The sequence below is a fragment of the Dendrobates tinctorius genome, unplaced genomic scaffold (genome assembly GCF_039654945.1).
Source record: "Dendrobates tinctorius isolate UK_male_01 unplaced genomic scaffold, ASM3965494v1 ptg000119l, whole genome shotgun sequence".
NCBI lineage: Eukaryota > Metazoa > Chordata > Amphibia > Anura > Dendrobatidae > Dendrobates > Dendrobates tinctorius.
In genome coordinates this window covers 3,375,751-3,402,762 of record NW_027361787.1, presented here as the reverse complement: position 1 = coordinate 3,402,762, position 27,012 = coordinate 3,375,751, and the positions used below count along the sequence as shown (strand labels likewise).

General features: G+C 46.8%; 1 protein-coding gene across 2 annotated transcripts; it reads left to right on the top strand.

Annotated features, from left to right (window-relative positions):
• Window positions 1–6,847: 6,847 nt before the first annotated feature.
• Window positions 6,848–24,544, top strand: LOC141101525 (uncharacterized). 2 transcript variants are annotated; one of them, XM_073590649.1, is made up of 4 exons: window positions 6,848–6,957; window positions 7,041–7,135; window positions 7,334–7,424; window positions 23,041–24,544. In XM_073590649.1, the coding sequence occupies exons 1-4, from the start codon at window positions 6,873–6,875 to the stop codon at window positions 24,057–24,059; spliced, it is 1,290 nt and encodes a 429-aa protein (XP_073446750.1). In that variant the 5' UTR covers window positions 6,848–6,872; the 3' UTR covers window positions 24,060–24,544. The 2 variants fall into 2 exon arrangements, with proteins under 2 accessions (XP_073446750.1, XP_073446749.1); XM_073590648.1 differs by having other exon boundaries at window positions 23,038–24,544.
• The last annotated feature ends 2,468 nt before the right edge of the window (window positions 24,545–27,012 follow it).

Below are 27,012 nucleotides of genomic sequence, written 5' to 3'. Positions count from 1 at the left end.
CCAGTCATCATCTACCAGATCAGGTGTTTGGCAATCAGCCTCAATAGCTTCCTTCACCAGAAGAGGGAGTTCATCAAACATCGACGGTGAAGGGGAAAATGAACTCACAACACTGGGCCTCATTATACAGCTGTACAGAGGTGTAGTGAAGGCTTTTAACCCTTTCCTCAGACTGGAGCTCCTGGGAACAGGCCCTCACTCCTGTCCCTTCACTATAAAGCCTGGGCCTCACTATACAGCTGTACAGGGGTCTAGTGAAGGCTTTTTAGCCCTTTCCTCAGACTGTAGCTCCTGTGAACAGGCTCTCACTACTGTCCCTTCACTATAAAGCCTGTGCCTCATTATACAGCTGTACAGGGGTCTAGTGAAGGCTTTTTAGCCCTTTCCTCAGACTATAGCTCGTGGGATCAGGCCTTCACTTCTGTCCCTTCACTATAAAGCCTGGGCCTCATGATACAGCTGTATAAGGGTCTAGTGAAATCATTTTAGCCCTTTCCTCAGACTGTAGCTCCTGGGAACAGGCCCTCACTCCTATCCCTTCGCTATAAAGCCTGGGCCTCATTATACAGCTGTACAGGGGTCTAGTGAAGGCTTTTTAGCCCTTTCCTCAGACTGTAGCTCCTGAGCACAGGCCCTCACTCCAGTCCCTTCACTATAAAGCCTGGGCCTCATTATATAGCTGCACAGTGGTGTAGTGAAGGCTTTTTAGCCCTTTCCTCAGACTGTAGCTCATGTGAACAGGCCCTCACTCCTGTCCCTTCACTATAAAGCCTGGGCCTCATTATACAGCTGTACAGGGGTCTAGTGAAGGCTTTTTAGCCCTTTCCTCAGACTGTAGCTCCTGGGAACAGGCTCTCACTCCTGTCCCTTCACTATAAAGCCTGAGCCTCATTATACAGCTGTACGGGGGTCCAGTGAAGGCGTTTTAGCCCTTTCCTCAGACTATAGCTCCTGGGATCAGGCCCTCACTTCTGTCCCTTCACTATAAAGCCTGGGCCTCATTATACAGCTGTATAAGGGTCTAGTGAAATCTTTTTAGCCCTTTCCTCAGACTGTAGCTCCTGGGAATAGGCCCTCACTCCTGTCCCTTCACTATAAAGCCTGGGCCTCATTATACAGCTGTACAGAGGTGTAGTGAAGGCTTTTAACCCTTTCCTAAGACTGGAGCTCCTGGGAACAGGCCCTCACTCCTGTCCCTTCACTATAAAGCCTGGGCCTCATTATACAGCTGTACAGGGGTCTAATGAAGGCTTTTTAGCCCTTTCCTCAGACTGTAACTCCTGGGCACAGGCCCTCACTCCTGTCCCTTCATTATAAAGCCTGGGCCTCATTATACAGCTGTACAGGGGTCAAGTGAAGGCTTTTTAGCCCTTTCCTCAGACTATAGCTCCTGGGATCAGGCCCTCACTCCTGTCCCTTCACTATAAAGCCTGGGCCTCATTATACAACTGTACAGGGGTCTAGTGAAGGCTTTTTAGCCCTTTCCTCAGACTGTAGCTCCTGGGAACAGGCCCTCACTCCTGTCCCTTCACTATAAAGCCTGGGCCTCATTATACAGCTGTACAGAGGTGTAGTGAAGGCTTTTAACCCTTTCCTCAGACTGTAGCTCCTGGGAACAGGCCCTCACTCCTGTCCCTTCACTATAAAGCCTGGGCCTCATTATACAGCTGTACAGGGGTCTAGTGAAGGCTTTTTAGCCCTTTCCTCAGACTGTAGCTCCTTGTCACCATAACCCTAACAATCTAATTAAGGTGTGAAATCTTGGTCAAAATGATCTCAGTTCACAAATCTCCAAGGGTGCTCAAAGTTTTGCATCGCCCCTTTTTCCTTTTTGTAATTATGAAATTGTAATATATGTGTCTCTCTCTATATATATTTTGTAATTATTATTTTTGCCTAAAATACAAAGGCCATGTGTGATATTAGAGGTTCGGCCTTTTAGAGATCATTTCATCTTCATCTTACTACTGCTCACAATAACGGTCATTTTGACCATGGGCGCCCACACTTTTACACGCTGCTGTCAATGCTTCATCCCGCTGGTGCTCAATATTTAATAGGGTCTTACTATTAAACTTAATGAAAAGTTCGGTGAATTTCTTTGAGCTGTTATTACTAGAGATGAGCGAATATCGTCGGAGAAGTTGTTATTGGCTAATATCACTTACCGAATAGCTGCATCGGGACCCCGGATCCCTGGAGCGCTCCCGATAATCAGTGGCATGTGTCGCTCTCCATGCAGGTGCTGTGACTATCACACAGCGCGACACACGCAGCTGATTATCGGGAGCGCTCCAGCACACTGAGTCCTGCACACACTGAGGCCCCTGATCATGTGACCCCTGACTCCTCCCCTCCTGTGACCTCATCACAGGTCCTGTGTGCACAGAGCAGTCATATATGTGGCGGACACTCCTGGATCTTCTGCTTTCTGGGCCGGTTCCTCCTGTGAGCTCTATTAACCCTTTTGCTCCCTGTTTTCTCCTTTCTGACCAGGACAATATCTGAATTCGGATAGTGTGACAGGAATTTAAGCAATTTGGAAGGAAAAAATGACAATTGTACTTTATTTTCTCACAAAAATGTGACTTTAGCCCCAAAATTGGCCGCGTAACAAATCCTTATTTTCCCCACTGTAGTTTGTAGACTCCATATACAGATCCCTTAAGTGCGAAAAGAGCTGAATTCCCCACTTAAGTTATTGCATTTTGGAAATTGCCCCCACTGGGAATTTATCTCCAGGTAAAGGCACAATTGTGTCTCCATGGGGGTTGTGCTCACAGCCCAACATCGTGCGGCCTCCAAAGAAATGCCACCCCACACCATTACTGACCACTGCCAAACCGGTCATGCTGAAGGATGTTGCAGGCAGCAGATCGCTCTCCACGGCATCTCCAGACTCTGTCACGTCTGTCACATGTGCTCAGTGTGAACCTGCTTTCATCTGTGAAGAGCACAGGGCGCCAGTGGTGAATTTGCCAATCCTGGTGATCTGTGACAAATGCCAAGTGTCCTGTACGGTGTTGGGCTGTGAGCACAACCCCCATCTGTGGACGTCGGGCCCTCAGACCATCCTCATGGAATCAGTTTCTAACCATTTGTGCAGACACATGAACATTTGTGGCCTGTTGGAGGTCATTTTGCAGGTCTCTGGCAGTGCTCCTCCTGTTCCTCCTTGCACAAAGGTGGAGGTAGCGGTCCTGCTGCTGGGTTGTTGCCCTCCTATGGGCCCCTCCACATCTCCTGGTGTACTGGCCTGTCTCCTGGTAGCGACTCCAGCCTCTGGACACTACGCTGACAAACACAGCAAACCTTCTTGCCACAGCTCGCATTGATGTGCCATCCTGGATGAGCTGCACTACCTGAGCCACTTGTGTGGGTTGTAGAGGCCGTCTCATGCTACCACGAGTGTGAAAGCACAACCAACATTCAAAAGTGACCAAAACATCAGCCAGAAGCATTGGTACTGAGATGTGGTCTGTGGTCCCCACCTGCTGAACCACTCCTTTATTGAGGGTGTCTTGATAATTGCCAATAATTTCCATCTGTTGTCTATTCCATTTGCACAACAGCATGTGAAATTGATTGTCAATCAGTGTTGCTTCCTAAGTGGACAGTTTGATTTCACAGAAGTTTGATTTACTTGGAGTTATATTCTGTTGTTTGTGTTCCCTTTATTTTTTTGAACAGTGTATATAGATAGAGAGAGAGATTTTTTTTCCATTATGTTGGAGGGTCCAATTCCAGCTATTGCTGTGGGATCTGTGATTTCTATCTACACCACTGTGTACAGGATAATAGAGTATAATAAAGTAGTTATGGACGTGATGTAACTAACATTGTGCAGTGACTCTGCTTTCCATATAGTGACGGATATTTCTTGTTACTGAAACTGTGATATATTTTCCACTTTAACCCTTTTTTAAACCCCTCTGATCAGTGCGATCATACAACATACAAGCCTCTGATGGCTCCGGTGATGCCCTGTACTACTGTAGTGCCGTGTATCATCACTGCCTGTCAGTGTAATACTAACGGCCCCATACACATGAGATCAGAGTTGGCTGATCGGTCATTTGGCAGACGGCGATCTCTCCCGACTCCCCCATACACACAAATATTCCAGCTTTCCTGTGGTCTGTATGAGAGAGTCGCCTCCAGACTCCTCTAGAGGAGGATTATCTACAGGAAGAACAAACGGATTATCCTCTGAAATTCAGGATGCCGGATCCTTCTCTGCCCTGACATCATCTGTCGGGAGGCCCCCAAATACATTATATGGTCGGCCAAACCCCCCGAAATCAGTGCTTTCATGGAACTTTAGCCTAATGTGTAAGGGGGCGTTATAAGGTAACTTATTGGGCGCTGCCTCTGGCCCGGCCTAATAGACCTTCATACATTGCAGCCCAGACCCCGTTATTAGGCATGTAAGTATCGGAGTAACTAGGCCGCCCCATACTATCGAGTACTTGGAGGCGGGGGTCATTCAGCCAAACTCTGTCACACCTTCTTAGATGTCATGTTTGCTTTTCACAGCAGCAAGTGGTTATACTGTCAGGGTTTTTGTTGAAGCCTCATCTGTGCCGTCCCTGCGGTGTACATCTATGTTCTGGGCCCAAAAAGATTAATTTCTTTTTAATAAATGTTTAACATATTAAAAATTATAAATTGTGTCTTCTGCTTTTTGCTTATTTTTTTCTTCTTACAAGAATTGTTGGATCCAATTTTCTTTAGAAACATTTTAATATCGGCTTTTTCTGGAGTTTTTCCTGTAATATAGGAAAGCCTAAGGCCAGAAATAATCCCCATAAATCACTGTACATGGAGACTTTGGGATCAGATCATTTCTGTCCGTGTTTATTGTGGAAACAAAAAATCTTTTCTAAAAGCCTCAAACTTCTGTGTGTGACTCAGAGCTGAGATCTAACGTGATAGAAGATTCGAGTGCGGGGAAGACGGGAAACCTTCATATAGACTGCCGGTGGGGATGGAGGCAGTGACCGACTCTGGACAAATATGTTTCTAGAGCCGCAGTAGAAGATGAAGAAGTTGTCCTCATCATGATGTAGTTATTTCTCATGTCAATGTAAGGGGGTGAAGCACCGAAGTAGCCGAGGGGGAGTTGCCTTCCTAGCTCCGTGCCCAGAACCATCGAGCAGGGCATTAGGTTCCCCGGGGGATGCTTTAGGGGACTGCGCGAGTACCAGGAACAGGAAGAGGACATGACGGAGAGTGGGAGAATTGGGCGCGCTTTCAGCAGAGCAGTGCATGGACGGGAGCAGAGAGGACGCTGACAGAGGAGAGGACAGGAGACAGGCGCAGCGACTGAACACTGAGGGACCGCAGACACAGGTGCTGAGCACTGAGTACGAGAAGCCTGTCCCTACACCTCTTGGAGGGCTGGTCGCTCACCTCCTGTTAGAGACTATCTCACACCGACAGACTGGATGTACTGACAAGAGGCTCCCCTGCAGTGAGGCGCTGCTTCATCCTGAGACGCTTCCCTGTGACCGAGGAACATACGATAACGTGACACTGACCTGCCAAGAGAGACTGTCGCAGGCAGAGCCCCTGACCCTGTTGAGGGAACGCCGCTGCCGCAGCAGAGGGAGAAACCTTGCATACAGGGGGATACCACCATCCGCACACCCCTTGCGCTCTCACGTTAACCCCCCATACGCCAGTTGGACTATACCTAGGACCCCAGAGACAGACGACATCAAGCACCCCTGGTGCCTGGGTGCCTACGTGGGAGAAGAGTGATCTCTACAAGCAATATCTCCAGGAACTGATAAGTTTCATCCCCATAAGAGAATAACTGTCTGTTGTTTTACACTTCTGTTATTTCTCCAGTCTCTGTTATCACCTGTTACAGCATTTTCTCTGTTACATTATATGTTCACCAGATATTCTCCCTGTAAATAAACCTCCCCTTTTACTGTGGGTCTGCCTGCTCTGTGGTGACGTATATTCCTCCTGCACGTTATTACATCACGTGTAATGAATATCTCCTGCAGTATTGGTAATGCCGATTCCAGTGTCGTAATGAGACGAGAATTAGCGTTATGGAAGATGAGTCTATGAGGAACGTGTTCAGCTGCCGACTCCGAGGAGGAAACTGCTTGTTGTCTGTGGCCTAAATATATAGGTTTTATTAGTAGATGTCAGGGAAGAAAACTAAACCCTGTAAGATAATAAATCTCCTCATATGTTTCCCTTATTATCTCCAGTAATTGTATTATTACACAGGATTCTTATGTTGTTACATCGGATCATCTTCTTCTCATTCAGGTCTCTACAATATCGGATCCTCTCAGTGAAGATCTTCTACAGAAGAGAATTTTCCTGATTTACCCATCAAGGATGGATATGGACAGAGACAAGATGGCGGAGAGGATATTACACCTCACCCTAGAGATCCTCTTCCGTCTCACTGGAGAGGTGAGAGATTCTGATGACGTCACATTACATCATTCTTATCTATGGGAATAACAGATGGACAGAACTGGAGAGGTGAGGACTCAGGAAATGTCTGTAGTGAGATTTATTAATGTGTCTCTCCATAACCAGGATTACACAGTGGTGAAGAAGACCTCTAGTGATCGCTGTCAGGACCCTGTGTCTGAGGGATGGGGAAGACCCCTGAGCCCAATCACGGGGCCTCCAACTCTCCCCCTGATCCATGAGGACGTCAATGACCAGAAGATCCTAGAACTCACCTACAAGATGATGGAGCTGCTGACTGGAGAGGTGACACTGCTGGGAATGCTGGGACATTATACAGTAACACTAGGAAGGGATCGGGGGGATGATGGTATCATTGTATGTGTCAGGTTCCTATAAGGTGTCAGGATGTCGCTGTCTATTTCTCCATGGAGGAGTGGGAGTATTTAGAAGGACACAAAGATCTGTACAAGAACGTCATAATGGAGGTTCCCCAGCCCATCACATCACCAGGTAATAGACAGGACTAAATACACACGGCCTATAATTATCTGTATGTAGAGAATGAATTCAGTCCCTGTATGTGTTTCCTCCAGATCTATCCAGTAAGAGGACAACACCAGAGAGATGTCCCCGTCCTCTTCTTCCACAGGACTGTAAACAAGATCCCAGTGCTCCTCAGGATCATCAGGTAGATGGAGAGAAGGTGTCAGGAGATCTCCCCTATGATGTGTAGACGGCTGTGAAGGTCTTGTGCTCAGTCTTGTTTTATCCACCAGGTTTATATGTTTTATACTTGTGTAATGAGAATGGTGGAGATGGCAGGATTAGAGCTGATCGTAGATGGGACTTCTCTATCTGTCTGTGACTCTTACAATATTTGTTTCAGGGTGAAGATCTGACCCATATTAATACTACAGAGACATATGTGAGGGGTGATGAGCGGTGTAAAGAGGAGATTCCCATATATGACTACCCAGGTGAGTAGTAACCACTGAATGCAGAGAAGTCACAGATTATTCTCGGTCACCGGCTGTATCTGCTTTATCGGTGGTGTAGTCCGGCCGTATTATCATGATCACCATTTTGCCTCTAGACCACAACATTCTCCTCCACCCAAAACTGTTCAAATGACTTTGGGCATTGAAAGCTCTTTTCTATAGAACTTACAACCTGGAGTATCCACCTACCCCCTGGGATTAGGAGACGCTGACCGTTACCTGCCCTGATCTGTAACTATAAAGCCAAATGACAGCGTACGTAGAATGTGCTGACAGGTTAGGATATCACTTAAAGAAAAATATTATGATGGGTCTGTAAGAGAAAGCGGAGGGTAATGATGCTGTTGGCTTCCTAGATCCCTGAGATCTTATCGGATGACTCTTCTCTCCCTTCTGTGCTGCTGAATGTCTCATGGTCCATACAAGACCAGGTCCAGTCTTTCTGGCCAAACTTCCCTTTTATGAGCGACAACAGTAAATGTGCAGTGAGGCCAAGTGTGAATTTCTGTGCAATAAGAGCAGAGTTTCCCTTTATCCTGACTTTTCAATTTGTGTTAAAACTACCGTATTTTTCGGACTATAAGACGCACTGTTTTCCTTCAAAAATGTGGAGGAAAATGGGGGGTGTCTTATTGTTCGGATGTACCGGCTCTGGCTGTGGAGGGGAGGTGGGGGAACAGCATCGGCGGAGCAGCGGGTCACAGGAGGCTAGAGCCGGTGGCTGCGGCTAACTCCTGTTCCCGCTGGTAAAGAGAAATTAATATTCAATGCATTCCACGCCCATGGGCTTGGAGGGCAATGAATATTCATTTCTCTTTAATCATAGAATCTTGATATGATTAGCCCCCAACCCCAGTCCTGGTATGCATGACACCATCCTTATAATTGGCCCACATGCCCATCCCAATACTGGTATACATGGCCCCATCAGAAAACATTAAAAATCAAACCTTTACACTTATGGAGCGCCCTCACTCACCAGGGCCGTGGGGTACTCGGTACCGGGCCGGTTCATCTTTTCAACGGGGGGTCATCACGGCAGCAGTGACCCGGTCCGTGGCCCTGGGGCTCTATTACAAAGGGGGGTTGTTTCAGTGTGCTTATGGTGGTGAAAGTTTATAAGTGATTCGTGACGCCACCTGTGGTGTTCGGCAAAAGAGATGTAAGCCGACGCTGCAGACAGATCCTCTGGGACAGATAGTGTGGTGCAGCAATGATGTTATAGCCCTCCACAGGCAGGGCTGTAGTCCCAGGGCAGTGTGAGTGAAGTGACACTTAGATGGTGTAGTGTCAGGTGCAAGAGATGTAGTCGTGCTGGGCAGGTTGTCGCAGGAATAAGTGGAGGACACCAGGCATGCAGTTCCAAAGCTTTACTCACAGTCTGTTGCAGGTACAGGTGCCCGCATCCGTGCCGTGTCCTCCGGGTCAGGAGCTCAGCCAACATCCAGGCAAGATGAAGTACTCCCTTCCAACACTCCACCAACATATGTGCCTTTTCTGAACGTCTCCTCTTATAGCGCCTAAGAATGAAGTAGTCCTAGTACCGAGTTACACTGGAGTTCCTCCTGTCAAATGTTCCTATGAACTCTACTTGTACTGCAGACAGCTGTAGCCTGTTTCGGGGACTCCTTGCTGAGTCCCGGCTCACTAATATGTTGCTGTTGTGCCCCCAAGTCTTGTGTGGGAATAAAGTGGTGACAACTTTTATTCCTCCGGTGTCTGCTGCAGGACCATTAGTATCCGTACAACCTCGGGGACCGGACCCCGGCCTTGCGCTTAGAACTTAAAAAAGGGTTCTCCTCTAACCCTGGTCCTTGTTCTCTTATTCTCCTCACGTTCCGTGCTAATCCTTCTTCCCAATGGAGAATCAAGCTTCCTTTCTCTCTCTCTTTCCTGTGCCAGCAGACCCAGATCACTGTGGCCTGCTGCAGAACTTCCTTCTTTCATCCCTCTCCTGGGGATCTTCTCTGTCTCACACTCCGTCCGTCTACATCCTCACTCTCTGACTGAGTGCAAGGACTGACTGCCTGAACTCAACTCTTCCCACTCTTTTAGGTGAACTAAACTCCACCCACCTCCCAGCACGTTTTGTTTTCCAAGCAGGGAGCCACCAAGGGGTGCTATGCTACTCTCCAAGCAGGGAGCCGCCGAAGGTGCTTTGCTACACTACTTTGTGGTGTGGGGTGCAGGTGTTGGAGCGTGGTCAGGTGTATCCACCTTACCTGGATGGTGGGGTACCACACCTCAGGAAGAGGTGCAGTACATCTGTGGCGACTGAACCCTCAGGGGCGCAACATACCCCCCGATAAACAGCACGTCCGCGGACTGCAAGGAAAACAAAGTTGACAATACAGGAACATACAAAATTTTGTAATGCAAAATAAACAGTTCTTATCTAATCTTCTCAATATGAGAGGCACAGTTTCTTGAACGTTGCAAACAGTTTTTAACTATCTAATTTCAAAGTTATGCTACCTAATTTAAAGTGCTATGAAAGCAAACTCACTACCAATTCAAGTAACACATTTTCTAGCAACACATTTCCTTTCTGTCATTTTTCACATTTTCTACTTTTCTTCTTCTTACCCTTAAGTGACAACTGCTAGTGTCTGGTTCACCATCTGCATATCTTTATCCAATCTTTATTCAAACATTGTAACACATTATTTCTTTCTCAATGAAACTCTATAAAATCTGTTCTATCACTATCTAGGTTCTAGTCAAAAATATTAAGCATCATTAGTAAGTGCAATGGTAGACACTGGTCTGGCCAACGTGTCTGGAAATGTCCTTATAACGAGGTAGTCTTTATTTCAAGGCAAGGTTCCTTTGTAAAACCAAGAGAAAGCACCTATAGAGGTGCAAACTATTTACAATTACAGTTCTGGATCACTCAGCGTCCATGATCTCCATAGTACAAGTGTAAAGGCTGCCAATCAAACTGGGCAACAACTGTGAAGAAAACAAGAAAATAAAAACAGGATAACAAAAAGAAGGCACAACGTTGCAAATACCCTCCTGGGTAATGAGAGTTAGTTTAAGTCGACATTATGGCTAGTTGTCCCCTTCTGGGGTTCTGGAAGCTGGTTGCTTGGGCTGCATCCAGGGGAGATGCTCTGGGTGTCCTCATCCTGTTGCTGATGGCCTACCGATCGCAGGTACTCCTCTTCCCAAGGGGTGAGATTGGTAGTGGTTGGGGTAAAGGAAAGGGCGACCGAAACATCGACTGCCTGCGGGGATGGCATGTCAACTATTGCCGATGGTACCCCTGCTGCCACCAACGACTCAGCAAATGTTATCGCCGGTACCACCGAGTTTTGTTCTTCTAGGTCCATCGGGACCTCAGCGAGCGGCACCGCGGCCTGGAGTTGTCGGCAGGGGGCAATCAGACCATTCCTAGTCACTGGCGCCATTCCTAGCACGAGGGTCATGTCATGCGCGGTAATCATACCTTGCGCTTCCCGACAAGGAGGCTCCGGTCCCGGCGCAGGTACATGGCAGCAAACAGCGGCGGCCGCTACTCCCGGAGTTGCCTGCGGAGCGGGTTGCAGCTGGATCCGAGCCGGGGAAAGGTTGGTTTCGGCCAAAGCCGTCGGTAAAGGCCTGCGCGGCTGCGCCGGGTCCGGGCGGGGGCACGGACCCTGTCCATTCTGTTCCGGGATCCTCATATACCTCCTCCGGGCAGGCCTCATCCAGTGGCAGTATCTGTTTTGAGGCGGCGACGGGCACTGCAGATGGTATCTCAGCTGGCGTATACTCCGCAGGGGCGGCCTGGGGGCGAGCTGCTTTTCCTCCCCACATTCCTCTGGCTTCTCCTCTCTATCCATCATGGTGTTCTGGTGTTCTTCCCGCTTCGGCTCTTTTCCCGCCACTGGCTTCCGCTCCTCCTTTTGGGGGACGGCGTCTTCTTCCAACTCCTCCATACCAAGCCAGTATACGAACCCCTCGGGGGGTGGACCATGTTCCTGTCGTATAGAAGTTCAGACAGGGGAGGCCCAGGACAGTCCGCCCTCTTTTCTTAGGACCACCTATAGTGTCACGCCCTTCTTCACCACGCTGGCGGCCATTTTTAGCATTCATCCTACAGTCTGCCAAATTAGGTCTGCCGCACATTTCCAAAAGTTTTAAGTCCAACAAATCTCAGGCACACAGAATCCGATGGCATCAGGTCTCGTCATCCTGTTCGTGATGCCAAGTTTGGAGCGCCCTCACTCACCAGGGCCGTGGGGTACTCGGTACCGGGCCGGTTGATCTTCTCAACGGGGGGTCGTCACGGCAGCAGTGACCTGGTCCATGGCCCTGGGGCTCAATTACAAAGGGGGGTTGTTTCAGTGTGCTTATGGTGGTGAAAGTTTATAAGTGATTCGTGACGCCACCTGTGGTGTTCGGCAATAGAGATGTAAGCCGACGCTGCAGACAGATCCGCTGGGACAGATGGTGTGGTGCAGCAATGATGTTATAGCCCTCCACAGGCAGGGCTGTAGTCCCAGGGCAGTGTGGGTGAAGTGACACTTAGATGGTGTAGTGTCAGGCGCAAGAGATGTAGTCATGCTGGGCAGGTTGGTGCAGGAATAAGTGGAGGACACCAGGCATGCAGTTCCAAAGCTTTACTCACAGTCTGTTGCAGGTACAGGTGCCCGCATCCGTGCCGTGCCCTCCGGGTCAGGAGCTCAGCCAACATCCAGGCAAGATGAAGTACTCCCTTCCAACACTCCACCAACATATGTGCCTTTTCTGAACGTCTCCTCTTATAGCGCCTAAGAATGAAGTAGTCCTAGTACCGAGTTACACTGGAGTTCCTCCTGTCAAATGTTCCTATGAACTCTACTTGTACTGCAGACAGCTGTAGCCTGTTTCGGGGACTCCTTGCTGAGTCCCGGCTCACTAATATGTTGCTGTTGTGCCCCCAAGTCTTGTGTGGGAATAAAGTGGTGACAACTTCTATTCCTCCGGTGTCTGCTGCAGGACCATTAGTATCCGTACAACCTCGGGGACCGGACCCCAGCCTTGCGCTTAGAACTTAAAAAAGGGTTCTCCTCTAACCCTGGTCCTTGTTCTCTTATTCTCCTCACGTTCCGTGCTAATCCTTCTTCCCAATGGAGAATCAAGCTTCCTTTCTCTCTCTCTTTCCTGTGCCAGCAGACCCAGATCACTGTGGCCTGCTGCAGAACTTCCTTCTTTCATCCCTCTCCTGGGGATCTTCTCTGTCTCACACTCCGTCCGTCTACATCCTCACTCTCTGACTGAGTGCAAGGACTGACTGCCTGAACTCAACTCTTCCCGCTCTTTTAGGTGAACTAAACTCCACCCACCTCCCAGCACGTTTTGTGTTCCAAGCAGGGAGCCACCAAGGGGTGCTATGCTACTCTCCAAGCAGGGAGCCGCCGAAGGTGCTTTGCTACACTACTTTGTGGTGTGGGGTGCAGGTGTTGGAGCGTGGTCAGGTGTATCCACCTTACCTGGATGGTGGGGTACCACACCTCAGGAAGAGGTGCAGTACATCTGTGGCGACTGAACCCTCAGGGGCGCAACATACCCCCTGATAAACAGCACGTCCGCGGACTGCAAGGAAAACAAAGTTGACAATACAGGAACATACAAAATTTTGTAATGCAAAATAAACAGTTCTTATCTAATCTTCTCAATATGAGAGGCACAGTTTCTTGAACGTTGCAAACAGTTTTTAACTATCTAATTTCAAAGTTATGCTACCTAATTTAAAGTGCTATGAAAGCAAACTCACTACCAATTCAAGTAACACATTTTCTAGCAACACATTTCCTTTCTGTCATTTTTCACATTTTCTACTTTTCTTCTTCTTACCCTTAAGTGACAACTGCTAGTGTCTTGTTCACCATCTGCATATCTTTATCCAATCTTTATTCAAACATTGTAACACATTATTTCTTTCTCAATGAAACTCTATAAAATCTGTTCTATCACTATCTAGGTTCTAGTCAAAAATATTAAGCATCATTAGTAAGTGCAATGGTAGACACTGGTCCGGCCAACGTGTCTGGAAATGTCCTTATAACGAGGTAGTCTTTATTTCAAGGCAAGGTTCCTTTGTAAAACCAAGAGAAAGCACCTATAGAGGTGCAAACTATTTACAATTACAGTTCTGGATCACTCAGCGTCCATGATCTCCATAGTACAAGTGTAAAGGCTGCCAATCAAACTGGGCAACAACTGTGAAGAAAACAAGAAAATAAAAACAGGATAACAAAAAGAAGGCACAACGTTGCAAATACCCTCCTGGGTAATGAGAGTTAGTTTAAGTCGACATTATGGCTAGTTGTCCCCTTCTGGGGTTCTGGAAGCTGGTTGCTTGGGCTGCATCCAGGGGAGATGCTCTGGGTGTCCTCATCCTGTTGCTGATGGCCTACCGATCGCAGGTACTCCTCTTCCCAAGGGGTGAGATTGGTAGTGGTTGGGGTAAAGGAAAGGGCGACCGAAACATCGACTGCCTGCGGGGATGGCATGTCAACTATTGCCGATGGTACCCCTGCTGCCACCAACGACTCAGCAAATGTTATCGCCGGTACCGCCGAGTTTTGTTCTTCTAGGTCCATCGGGACCTCAGCAGGCGGCACCGCGGCCTGGAGTTGTCGGCAGGGGGCAATCAGACCATTCCTAGTCACTGGCGCCATTCCTAGCACGAGGGTCATGTCAGGCGCGGTAATCATACCTTGCGCTTCCCGACAAGGAGGCTCCGGTCCCGGCGCAGGTACATGGCAGCAAACAGCGGCGGCCGCTACTCCCGGAGTTGCCTGCGGAGCGGGTTGCAGCTGGATCCGAGCCGGGGAAAGGTTGGTTTCGGCCAAAGCCATCGTTAAAGGCCTGCGCGGCTGCGCCGGGTCCGGGCGGGGACACGGACCCTGTCCATTCTGTTCCGGGATCCTCATATACCTCCTCCGGGCAGGCCTCATCCAGTGGCAGTATCTGTTTTGAGGCGGCGACGGGCACTGCAGATGGTATCTCAGCTGGCGTATACTCCGCAGGGGCGGCCTGGGGGCGAGCTGCTTTTCCTCCCCACATTCCTCTGGCTTCTCCTCTCTATCCATCATGGTGTTCTTCCCGCTTCGGCTCTTTTCCCGCCACTGGCTTCCGCTCCTCCTTTTGGGGGACGGCGTCTTCTTCCAACTCCTCCATACCAAGCCAGTATACGAACCCCTCGGGGGGTGGACCATGTTCCTGTCGTATAGAAGTTCAGACAGGGGAGGCCCAGGACAGTCCGCCCTCTTTTCTTAGGACCACCTATAGTGTCACGCCCTTCTTCACCACGCTGGCGGCCATTTTTAGCATTCATCCTACAGTCTGCCAAATTAGGTCTGCCGCACATTTCCAAAAGTTTTAAGTCCAACAAATCTCAGGCACACAGAATCCGATGGCATCAGGTCTCGTCATCCTGTTCGTGATGCCAAGTTTGGAGCGCCCTCACTCACCAGGGCCGTGGGGTACTCGGTACCGGGCCGGTTGATCTTCTCAACGGGGGGTCGTCACGGCAGCAGTGACCTGGTCCATGGCCCTGGGGCTCAATTACAAAGGGGGGTTGTTTCAGTGTGCTTATGGTGGTGAAAGTTTATAAGTGATTCGTGACGCCACCTGTGGTGTTCGGCAATAGAGATGTAAGCCGACGCTGCAGACAGATCCTCTGGGACAGATGGTGTGGTGCAGCAATGATGTTATAGCCCTCCACAGGCAGGGCTGTAGTCCCAGGGCAGTGTGGGTGAAGTGACACTTAGATGGTGTAGTGTCAGGCGCAAGAGATGTAGTCATGCTGGGCAGGTTGGTGCAGGAATAAGTGGAGGACACCAGGCATGCAGTTCCAAAGCTTTACTCACAGTCTGTTGCAGGTACAGGTGCCCGCATCCGTGCCGTGCCCTCCGGGTCAGGAGCTCAGCCAACATCCAGGCAAGATGAAGTACTCCCTTCCAACACTCCGCCAACATATGTGCCTTTTCTGAACGTCTCCTCTTATAGCGCCTAAGAATGAAGTACTCCTAGTACTGAGTTATACTGGAGTTACTCCTGTCAAATGTTCCTATGAACTCTACATGTACGGCAGACAGCTGTAGCCTGTTTCGGGGACTCCTTGCTACTGAGTCCCGGCTCACTAATATGTTGCTGTTGTGCCCCCAAGTCTTGTGTGGGAATAAAGTGGTCACTACTTCTATTCCTCCGGTGTCTGCTGCAGGACCATTAGTATCCGTAAAACCTCAGGGACCGGACCCCGGCCTTGCGCTTAGAACTTGAAAAGGGTTCTCCTCTAACCCTGGTCCTTGTTCTCTTATTCTCCTCACGTTCCGTGCTAATCCTTCTTCCCAATGGAGAATCAAGCTTCCTTTCTCTCTCTCTTTCCTGTGCCAGCAGACCCAGATCACTGTGGCCTACTGCAGCACTTCCTTCTTCCATCCCTCTCCTGGGGATCTTCTCTGTCTCACACTCCGTCCGTCTACATCCTCACTCTCTGACTGAGTGCAAGGACTGACTGCCTGAACTCAACTCTTCCTGCTCTTTTAGGTGAACTAAATTCCATCCACCTCCCAGCACGTTTCGTGTTCCAAGCAGGGAGCCACCAAGGGGTGCTATGCTACACTCCAAGCAGGGAGCCTCCGAAGGTGCTTTGCTACACTACTTTGTGGTGTGGGGTGCAGGTGTTGGAGCGTGGTCAGGTGTCTCCACCTTACCTGGATGGTGGGGTACCACACCTCAGGGGGAGGTAAGTACCTCTGTGGCGACTGAACCCTCAGGGGCGCCACACTTACCTACCCCGCACTCCCTCGCAGCGTCCTGCTCCGTTGCCAGCAACTGCTATAAGCTTGTAAGCAGCGCATGGCAGGGACGTCATGCGCTGCTCACAAGCAGAGCACAGTTGCCAGGACTGTGCACGCAAAGGGCAGTGAGTATTCATTTCTCTTCAGTAGCACACAGTGTCAGCCTCCGGCTTCCTGCTGCTACCGGCAGTCACATGTGCCGCTACTTAAGATAAAAGAATATTCATGAATTCTCACTGTTCTCAGCGCTTCTTACAAGCATACAGCAGTTGCTGGCACCGGAGCAGTACGCTGTAAGGGAGCGCCGGGTAGGTAAGTGTAATGGTTTGTTTTTTTAATGTTTTGTGATGGGGCCATGTATACCAGGATAGGAATGGGGGTGGGGGCCACTTATAAGGATGGGGCCCTGCATACCAGGACGAGCTGGGGCCCTGCATACCAGGTGAGATGGGGCCCAGCATACCAGGACGAGATGGGGCCCTGCATACCAGGACGAGATGGGGCCCTGCATACCAGGACGAGATGGGGCCACGTATACCAGGATGAGATGGGGCCCTGCATACCAGGATAAGGATGGGACCAGGCATACCAGGATAGGGATGGCACCATGCATACTAGGACGAGATGGGGGCCCTGTATATCAGGACGACATGCGGCTCTGCATGCCAGGACGAGATAAGGCGGCATGCATACTAGGATGAGATGGGGGCCCTGTATACCAGGATAGGTATGAGGGGGCAATGTGTATCAGAATGGGGGTGAGGGGACCATATATACCAGGATAAGGGATATTAAGTACAGAATTGACCACATTTTTTGCTTCAGTTTTTTTCCTAATTTCTTCCTCTAAATCCTAGGTGCGTCTTATAGTCCAAAAAATACGGTAACTTCAAGGAGGATTGTGATAAACTACAGGACAAACATTACACTGTGCCATGATATATCTCTAAGCTGTGCGTGGCTGATGGCTGTAATATACATTTATTCCCGCCTGCAGGACATGTGTTGGCTCCAGCCCTGGTTTCATAGATTTACTAAACGTCATGAATTCCATTATATTTTCCATCCTGAGGAATTCAGATTACTGCACAATCTCTCCTGAAATGGGGGCGCTAATACTTTCTCTACTCTTCTGCTCAGGATTCATAGTGGCTCCAATGGTCCACCATAAATGAGGGCAACTCCGGTTTAGTGTTCTCCCCTCGTACAGACGTTGTTGGGGATGTAACATATTTTTTATTCTATGTCATTTTTTTTAACCTGTTCCTTCTGTATGATAGTTTGATTGTGGTGGGATCGGCCTTCCTGCCTAATGTGAGTCTGTAACTCCCTGATAGTCTTGAAAAAAGCTCTCCATTGCCTCTTCTAAATGTCTAAGATCTAAATTTAGAAGGATCAACTTTATTCTCATTTGCACAAGGAAAGACTAGAAGCAATGGGATGAAACTGAATGGGAGGAGACACAGATTAGATATTAGAAAAAACTTTTTGACAGTTAGAGTGATCAATGAGTGGAACAGGCTGCCACGAGAAGTGGTGAGTTCTCCTTCAATGGAAGTCTTCAAACAGAGGCTGGACAGACATCTGACTGGGATGATTTAGCGAATCCTGCTTTGAGCAGGGGGTTGGACCAGATGGCCCAGGAGGTCCCTTCCAACTCTACGATTCTATGATTCTATGATTCTATGAAATTTAAAGTGCCCCTGTCAGCAGGATTGTGCTCAGTAACCTACAGACACTGTCAGGTCAGCACCGTTACACTGATTACAATGATACCTGGTGAAGAAATTCGTCTTGTGGTTGTTGTTTAATCTTTATTTGTATTTTTCAGTTAATGAGACTCTCGTGCTCTGGGGTGGGGCTGTGGGCAGCCTGTGGGCGTGGCTTTATGTGGTGCTTACATATTACATGTTCATCTCCAAAAAATAAGGAAAAGAGCAGCACGAAAAGGCCATAGTCCTGTTTCTTGCCTGCATTTATGCTGCCCTCACGAACCTTGTCCATGTATGCTTTTCTGAAATAAATGACAGTTTTTTTTTATGATCCTGTAAACGGAGTGTGCTGCTTTTTTCCTTATTTTTTGGATTGTCTCATGTGTGCTTTTTCAAGCAAGCACCTTTACTACCGTGCTTTCACCCTGCAAAGTGTTGCTGATTCAGAGTCCACCCACTCCACCAGTAAGTAGACTGTTTCTTATTGCCATTCTATTTTTTCTTTTTGATTTACATATTTATCTATATTGGCTTATGACAGGTCGCTGACCCCTCACTGACCTGCCCCCATTATTACATAATACATATAATAGCATTGATATTATTGTTGATAATGCCTATAATACTGTGGCTATTATGAGGCTTAGACAAATTTTTTTACAAATGACACTGGCGGCGCCTGTCCAGTAGCCTCTATCGCTTACTTATAGATCCTACTGCGCAAGTGCCGCCATCGCCAGTGACATTTTTCTGGATGTTATTTTTATGTAAAATAGGGGGCAGGTCACTGAAGGATCAGTGTCATAAGCCAATACAGATGAATATTTACACAGAGCAACACATAAGGCCTTGCCCACAGCCCAAGTCACAGTCACTCCCACAACCCACCCCGAAGCATGAGAATCTCATTAACTGAAAACTACAAATACAGATTAAACAATAACCATCCCCCAGATGCCCAGAAAAGGCACATCTAATAGATGCGCCAATTCTGATGCTTTGCCCGGCTCTTCCCACTTGCCCTGTAGCGGTGGCAAGTGGGGTTCATATTTGTGGGGTTGATGTCACCCTTGTAATGTCAGGTGACATCAAGCCCACGGCTTAGTAATGGAAAGGTGTCTATCCATTCCTAAGCCCATAGCTACATTGTAAATAAAGACACAGCCAAAATAAAGTCTTTTATTAGAAATAAAACAAAACGGTTTTTCTTTTTTAATTAAAAATAACAAACACAGTTATACTCACCTAACGCCTATTTCCACCGAAGACCTCGTTCTCCTGTAATAAAAATAAAAAACAACAATATACCATACTTGTCTGTCGTTCTGTCCCACGCCGTAATCCAGGTCTGGGGGATAATTAGTTTTCAACCTGGACGGTGCCAAGATGCAACCGTCCAGGCTGAGAGCCACTGGTGAATGAGCTGCTGCATGGACCTCAGGACCATGGGAAAAAGTCAGTGATGAGGTCACCACAGTTCAAGCTAAGTGACTTCACAGCAGATCACCGTGAGAATTCTCTGTTAGCTTTAAATAAAAAACAAAAACTGTGTTTTGTTTTATTTCTAATAAAAGACTTTATTCTGGCTTTGTCTTTATTCACCATATAACTATAATATTAGTAATGGATAGGTGTCTTATAGACACCTCTCCATAACTATGTCGTGGGCTTGATGTCACCTGACAATACAAGGGTGACATAAACCCCACAAATATGAACCCCACTCTCCACCACTACAGGGCAATTGGGAAGAGCCGGGCAAAGTGCCAGAATTGGCGCAACTAATAGATATGCCTTTTCTGGGCAGCTGTGGGCTGCTATTTTTAGGCTGGGGGTCAATATCCATGGCCCCTTACTAGCATGAGAATGCCAGCCCCCAGTTGTCAGCTTTAGCAAGGCTGTTTATCAAAAATGATGAGGACCCCACGCTGTTTTTTTTAAATTATTTCTTTAAATAATAAAAAAAACGTGTGGGGACCCCTCTATTCTTGATAACCAGCCTTGCTGAAGCTGACAGATGAGGGTTGCAGCGCCAAGTTGTGAGTTTTCCAGACTGGTTATAGAAAATACAGGGGAACCCACGCCGTTTTTTTCATTCATTTATTTAGTTATAGCGCAGGCAGTGGGTGAGGAATACTCCCATCATCCGCTCCTGCTGTCACTGTTCTTAGCAGCAGCAGGTGTAGGTTGATGGGAGTAATAGTCCCAAAAGCCCCCACCTGCTGTCATCATTCTGACTTTAATATAACTCTCATCATTCTCCCCGCCGGCAGAGCAGAGGAGAATGATGAGAGCGTCTTCAGCACCCGCCGCCGGGGAACAGCGCGTACTGTAGCGCTTCTTCCCTGCCGGCCGTCCTTGTGGTACTGATGCTGCAAACGAGCGGCACACGGGTGTCACACATGTGCCACAAGTATTACACACATGGACATCTCCGGTACCAGAAATATCAGGACGTGTGAAACCGGCCTTATACACAGTTCTCTTTAAATGCCTAATATTTCTTCTTGAAACTCATCTGTCAGAAAATATTGGAGCTTACGATAGTATAGATTGTGAAGTCTCCGAGCCCCATACTCTAATTAAACCAGAGAGGTTTCACCACTAGCTACTCATTTATTACTGATGAAGACTGTGGAGTTAGATCATTTCAGTAGTTCCTAATCAGGCCCCATTATTAATATCTGACGTGTGTCACTTTATGTGGTGGTAAGTTTGGAATTCTTCACAAAGGATAATAGGAAACAAATGGATCTTAGAAATTATTTTCCAGCTTCGCACTATACCCTACATACGGTTGTACACTACTGTCTGGGCACATGGCAGTGTTCAGAAGGGAAGGAGCGCCATTTAGCTATTTGAATGCAGATCTTGCTGGAATAGTTTGCAGACACAATGTATTGGGAGCACTGTTCATGGTCACCTGGCAGCTCAAAAGATGTCCACCATGAACATGCTTGGCTCTATCTTCTCTGCTTGCCATATCCCAAGGATTGCCTTGCTCATCGCCCTTTAACACCCTCACATGGAATCTGGACTTACACAGGGACCCCTAGGCTTGGACCATGGTGTTACCTGCTATTCTGTGGTATTAGATGGCGAGAAGAATAGTCAGGTAGCTAGATCAGAACCAGAAGGACAGAATACAGAATCAGAAGACACAAGAGTAGTCAGGAAACGGGCCACGGTCACAACAGGACACAAATACACAAGCCGCAAGCTGAGCACAGAGGACTGAACCAGAGGAGAACAGCGCTGTATCTGGCAGATTCCGGCCATGTGCTTTGCGCTTTAGTAGGGTGTGGTACTTTCCAATTGGCTGAAGTAGGGAGCAGATTACTCCAGCTGGACAGAAGGAACAGATCCCAGATGAGATTGGACACACCATATGCAGAAGCCCTAATATAACTAAGTGACAGAAAACCAGAATAGTCGAAATCCCCATAAAGTGATTCCATTTTATAAATCAATTCACTGAGGGTTATAATCCTTAGGAGGAGTGAATATTTTGACTCCACAGCCACTTTCTGGGAATTAACACGCAGTGGATGCTGGAGAGTGAAAATTACACATTTGCCATTTTATTACCCAGCACATAGTGCCCAGATTGTGCTCCAGGAGACACACACCGCAAATTAAGTGGATTCTTCTCACTATAATATTGCTAAATACAGGTGTAACACCCCTTTATGGCTACCACTGTACCCTGGGTGTTATGGGGGGTCTCACCTCTTTTGTACGCAGTGCCTCCACCCGAATCTTGATTGGAGCTCTGTCTCTGGGCTGCAGAAGGACAGTTATCTTCTGCCAGGGGCTGATTCGGGAAACCCCTGCCACAGCTCGGAACACACTCAGGAAGCAGGATTAAAACAGTTTAACAGATTTATTGCTATGAAGCAGAATTAAAATGGATTTACAGGAATAAACATACAATGCGATTTACTGTGCTCTATAAAAGTCATATACCCATCAAAGACTAATTAAACCCCAACCCTGCAGATATAACTTGCCCAATTCCCCCTCTTTTGCATTTACTCAGTTCGACCGTTGGGGCCCAGTTGCCACGGATGTTGGTGCGCAAAGGAAGGTTGGCGCGCAAAGTAGAAAACGTAGGTGCACTTAAATGAATGTTGCTGTCAATAGTCTCGGTTGCAGTGTACTCACTGTAAGTTGCGCTGATAGTATCACAAGTCTCAGCAGAACACTCACTGTGTCTCCAACAATCAGAGGATTCTTTAGACTCCAGCTGAGGGCTGCAGGATTTAGACCTTTATCCGATGGGAGTGCGGGCAGAACTCTCTGGATCTTTGCTCTCTCCGGCAACACTGGTATCTCCGCGGGGTCCCCCACACTCTGCAACTTAGGGGAATCAAGATCCACACCGCTCTGTTTCTCATAACCAGCAGCAGCAGCCACGTTTTCTCTCCTCTCCCTCTTTACTTTCACTTTCTCCTCAGCGTCCTCCCTCAAGTCCCTCCTCCTCCCTTCTTCTATCATCTCACTGGAACAAGGATCCCTGGGAGTTGTAGTCTTCTGCCACTCAGGAGAAAAACGATTAGTGTCTGCAGGTCCCTGTTTAACAGCCACTGCAAAACTCTTCTTAGAGTCTGTAAGCTCCAGCATGCCGGTAGATGCTCTGACAGTTCCCTGTGCATGTGTTACACAGGGATCCTAAATGTTGTTTGCGCACACTGCAAGACTCAGAAGTGAGAGCGGATTTTGCTGGATTGGTTTATAGAAACCTTGTTGCTTTTCAACAGCCTTTGAGCCACTAATAGTGTGGGAACCTCTGTTTTTCCATTGACAGATGATCGACCTGAGTGGGGACTTGTTTTTTGTGAGATGAGAATTGGTATTTTCACCTACGTAACATTGATTAGTTTCTTTTTATTCAATATTTGGGAGGCAGAATGAACAAACAGTTGAACACCACACACTATTGGTTCATCCAACGATTTAAATTACAGTGTGAACTTTCATTGTCTTGGTCAATAAAGTTTTTTACATAGCTTGCCATTATTATGGACAGTTTAAGTAGAAATGTTCAAAAATGTAAAACTCAAGGATATTTTAATAAAAAATAATTGTTTTTTTTTAACTTAGCAGATGACTGTACCAGGAGATCAGAGGGACAGCTGACATCTTCAGTTTTTAAATATGATGATCTTCAGATCCTACAAGATACAGCTGAAGTGAATGGCATTACTCCAGATATATCATCATCCATTCACAGCAAAGATATGTCATCTGATCCTATGAAACAGGTCCCATCTTCTGATTCATTACTGACTACTAAGGAAAATCAAAGTCACAAAAGAGGCAATAAAAAACAAACTGCTCCTAGAGCAAAGAAGCCATTTTCATGCTCAGAATGTGGGAAATATTTTGCACAGAAATCAAATTTTGTTACCCACCAGAGAATTCACACAGGGGAGAAACCTTTTTCCTGTTCAGAATGTGGGAAATATTTTGCACAAAAATCAAATTTTGTTACCCACCAAAGAACTCACACAGGGGAGAAGCCTGTTTCCTGTTCAGAATGTGGGAAATGTTTTAACAATAAATCAGATTGTATTAAGCACCAGAGAATTCACACAGGGGAGAAGCCTTTTTCATGTTCAGAATGTGGGAAATGTTTTGCACATAAATCATATTTTGTTACCCACCAAAGAACTCACACAGGGGAGAAGCCTTTTTCCTGTTCAGAATGTGGGAAATGGTTGAACAATAAATCAGATTGTATTAAGCACCAGAGAACTCACACAGGGGAGAAACCATTTTCATGTTCAGAATGTGGGAAATGTTTTGCACATAAATCAAATTTTGTTACCCACCAGAGAACTCACACAGGGGAGAAGCCTTTTTCCTGTTCAGAATGTGGGAAAGGTTTTAACAGTAAGGCAGATTGTATTAAGCACAAGAGAACTCACACAGGGGAGAAACCTTTTTCATGTTCAGAATGTGGGAAATGTTTTGCACATAAATCATATTTTGTTACCCATCAAAGAACTCACACAGGGGAGAAGCCTTTTTCATGTTCAGAATGTGGGAAATGTTTTAGCAATAAATCAGTTTGTGTTAAGCACCAGAGAACTCACACAGGGGAGAAGCCTTTTTCCTGTTAAGAATGTAGGAAATATTTTACCTGGAAAGCGCTCCTTGATCGCCATCATAGCAGTCACGCAGAGGAGAAGCCTTTTTCATTTTCTTAATTTTTTACTTGGAAATCAACTGTTAATAAACATCAGAGATGTCACATGGGGAGAAGCCTTTTTATGTTCATAATGTTGGAATAGTTTTAACCAAAATTGTATCTTCTTAAATGGTTTGTCTCTTGTCATTCCTCATGATTGCTGACAAAAGGATAAAACCAAACTTTATTAATTCCAAATGTAAAACTATACCCATATTTCACCCCTGAAGGTTAGTCGATAGGTGACATATACCCCACATCTCAGTATATAGGGTGAGGTGACATATACACTCACTCTCCAAGCCTCTCATTTCTATGGGTTTCATCGTCCTCACCAAAGGCGTCAGCAGGAGACTATTTAATATTAACCTACAGTTAGGTCCATATATATTTGGACAGAGACAACATTTTTCTAATTTTGGTTCTAGACATTACCACAATGAATTTTAAACAAAACAATTCAGATGCAATTGAAGTTCAGACTTTCAGCTTTCATTTGAGGGTATCCACATTAAAATTGGATGAAGGGTTTAGGAGTTTCAGCTGCTTAACATTTGCCACCCTGTTTTTAAAGGGACCAAAAGTAATTGGACAGATTAAATAATTGTAAATAAAATGTTCATTTCTAGTACTTGGTTGAAAACCCTTTGTTGGCAATGACTGCCTGAAGTCTTGAACTCATGGACATCACCAGACGCTGTGATTCCTCCTTTTTGATGCTCTGCCAGGCCTTCACTGCGGTGGTTTTCAGTTGCTGTTTGTTTGTGGGCCTTTCTGTCTGAAGTTTAGTCTTTAACAAGTGAAATGCATGCTCAATTGGGTTGAGATCAGGTGACTGACTTGGCCATTCAAGAATATTCCACTTCTTTGCTTTAATAAACTCCTGGGTTGCTTTAGCTTTATGTTTTGGGTCATTGTCCATCTGTAGTATGAAACGACGCCCAATCAGTTTGGCTGCATTTGGCTGGATCTGAGCACACAGTATGGTTCTGAATACCTCAGAATTCATTCGGCTGCTTCTGTCCTGTGTCACATCATCAGTAAACACTAGTCACCCAGTGTCACTGGCAGCCATGCATGCCCAAGCCATCACACTGCCTCCGCCGTGTTTTACAGATGATGTGGTATGCTTTGGATCATGAGCTGTACCACGCCTTCGCCATATTTTTCTTTCCATCATTCTGGTAGAGGTTGATCTTGGTTTCATCTGTTATGAATGAGTCACCGTAGGAGGCAAAAACAGAAACACTAGCTAAGTCCAGAAAACCAGAGAAGTTGGCAGCTATCGGATTGCAGGCCCCTGAACCTATCAACAACAACTAGCAGTAGCCGTGGGGGGTTCCTACGGTGCCCTAGACCCCTCGATCACAGTTGGAGAACTAAATAGCCTAAAGACAGAAAGGGAAATCTAAACTGCCCCAGAGCAGACCCCAAAGCAATAGGCAGCCCCCAACATATAATGACGGTGAAGCAAGATGAAAAAACACTCACACAGATAGAAAGATAGGCTGAGCAAATGATGGGGCCCAAGCTAACTAAATAGGACAGGATAGAAAATCTGCTGTCTGCAAACCGCCAAAAACCCTATCAAAACAAGATCCAACAGACTGATAGGGAAAAAAGCCCTGAAGACGCTAGGCTTCAAAAAGACTATATCAGTACTCAGGTATTTTCTGAAGACAGAGCAAAAAGGAATTCTGGTCACCCCAGCAGGGAATGGCAGAAATCCAGAAAAACAAGGCAAAAAAAACCCAAAATACAAATGCAAAAAGCAGAGCAGAAAACTTAGCTTTTGAGGAGCAGGAATCAGACTGGTCTCCTAGAATCCCTCAGAGAAATCACCCGCAAGGCAGAAGGGCGTCGGCTGCCTTATATCCAGTCAGCAATTCCAGTCACCCAGTTATCATCATTCTGCTTGGTAATCAGCCTCACTACCTTCCTTCACCAGAAGAGGGAGTTCATCAGACCTCAATGGTGAAGGGGAAAATGAACTCACAACATTCATCTGTCCAAAGAATGTTCTTCCAGAACTGTGCCGGCTTTTTAGATGTTTTTTAGCAAAGTCCAGTCTAGTCTGTTAATTCTTGATGCTTATGAGTAACTTGCACCGTGCAGTGAACCCTCTGTATTTACTTTCATGCAGTCTTCTCTTTATGGTAGATTTGGATATTGATACGCCTACCTCCTGGAGGGTGTTGTTCACTTGGTTGGCTGTTGTGAAGGGGTTTCTCTTCACCATGGAGACTATTCTGCGATCATCCACCACTGTTGTCTTCCGTGGGCGCCCAGATCTTTTTGTATTGATGAGTTCACCAGTGCTTTCTTCTTTCTCAGGATGTACCAAACTGTAGATTTTCTCGAATGGGTTTTTTCTGTTTTTGCATCTTAAGGATGGCTTGTTTCACCTGCATGGAGAGCTCCTTTGACCGCTTGTTTCCTTCACAGCAAAACCTTTGAAATGGAAGCACCACACTTCAAATCAACTCCAGGCCTTTTATCTGCTTAATTGAGAATAACATAATGAAGGGATTGCCCACACCTGTCCATGAAACAGCCTTGGAGTCAATTGTCCAATTACTTTTGGTCCCTTTAAAAACAGGGTGGCACATGTTAAGGAGCTGAAACTCCTAAACCCTTCATCCAATTTTAATCTGGATACCCTCAAATGAAAGCTGAAGGTCTGAACTTCAACTGCATCTGAATTGTTTTGCTTAAAATTCATTGTGGTAATGTCTAGAACCAAAATTAGAAAAATGTTGTCTCTGTCCAAATATATATGGACCTAACTGTAGGTCAATATTAAATAGTCTCCTGCTGATGCCTTTGGTGAGGATGATGAAACCCGTAGAAATGAGAGGCTTGGAGAGTGAGTGTATATTCAAGCG

Excerpts from the sequence above, each read along its gene's own strand:
- LOC141101525 (XM_073590648.1), top strand. The coding sequence starts at position 6,873 with ATGGAGGAGTGGGAGTATTTAGAAGGACACAAAGATCTGTACAAGAAC. Across the intron at positions 6,958-7,040 it reads CCAGCCCATCACATCACCAG|ATCTATCCAGTAAGAGGACA; the intron begins GTAATAGACAGG and ends TGTTTCCTCCAG. Across the intron at positions 7,425-23,037 it reads TCCCATATATGACTACCCAG|CAGATGACTGTACCAGGAGA; the intron begins GTGAGTAGTAAC and ends TTTTTAACTTAG.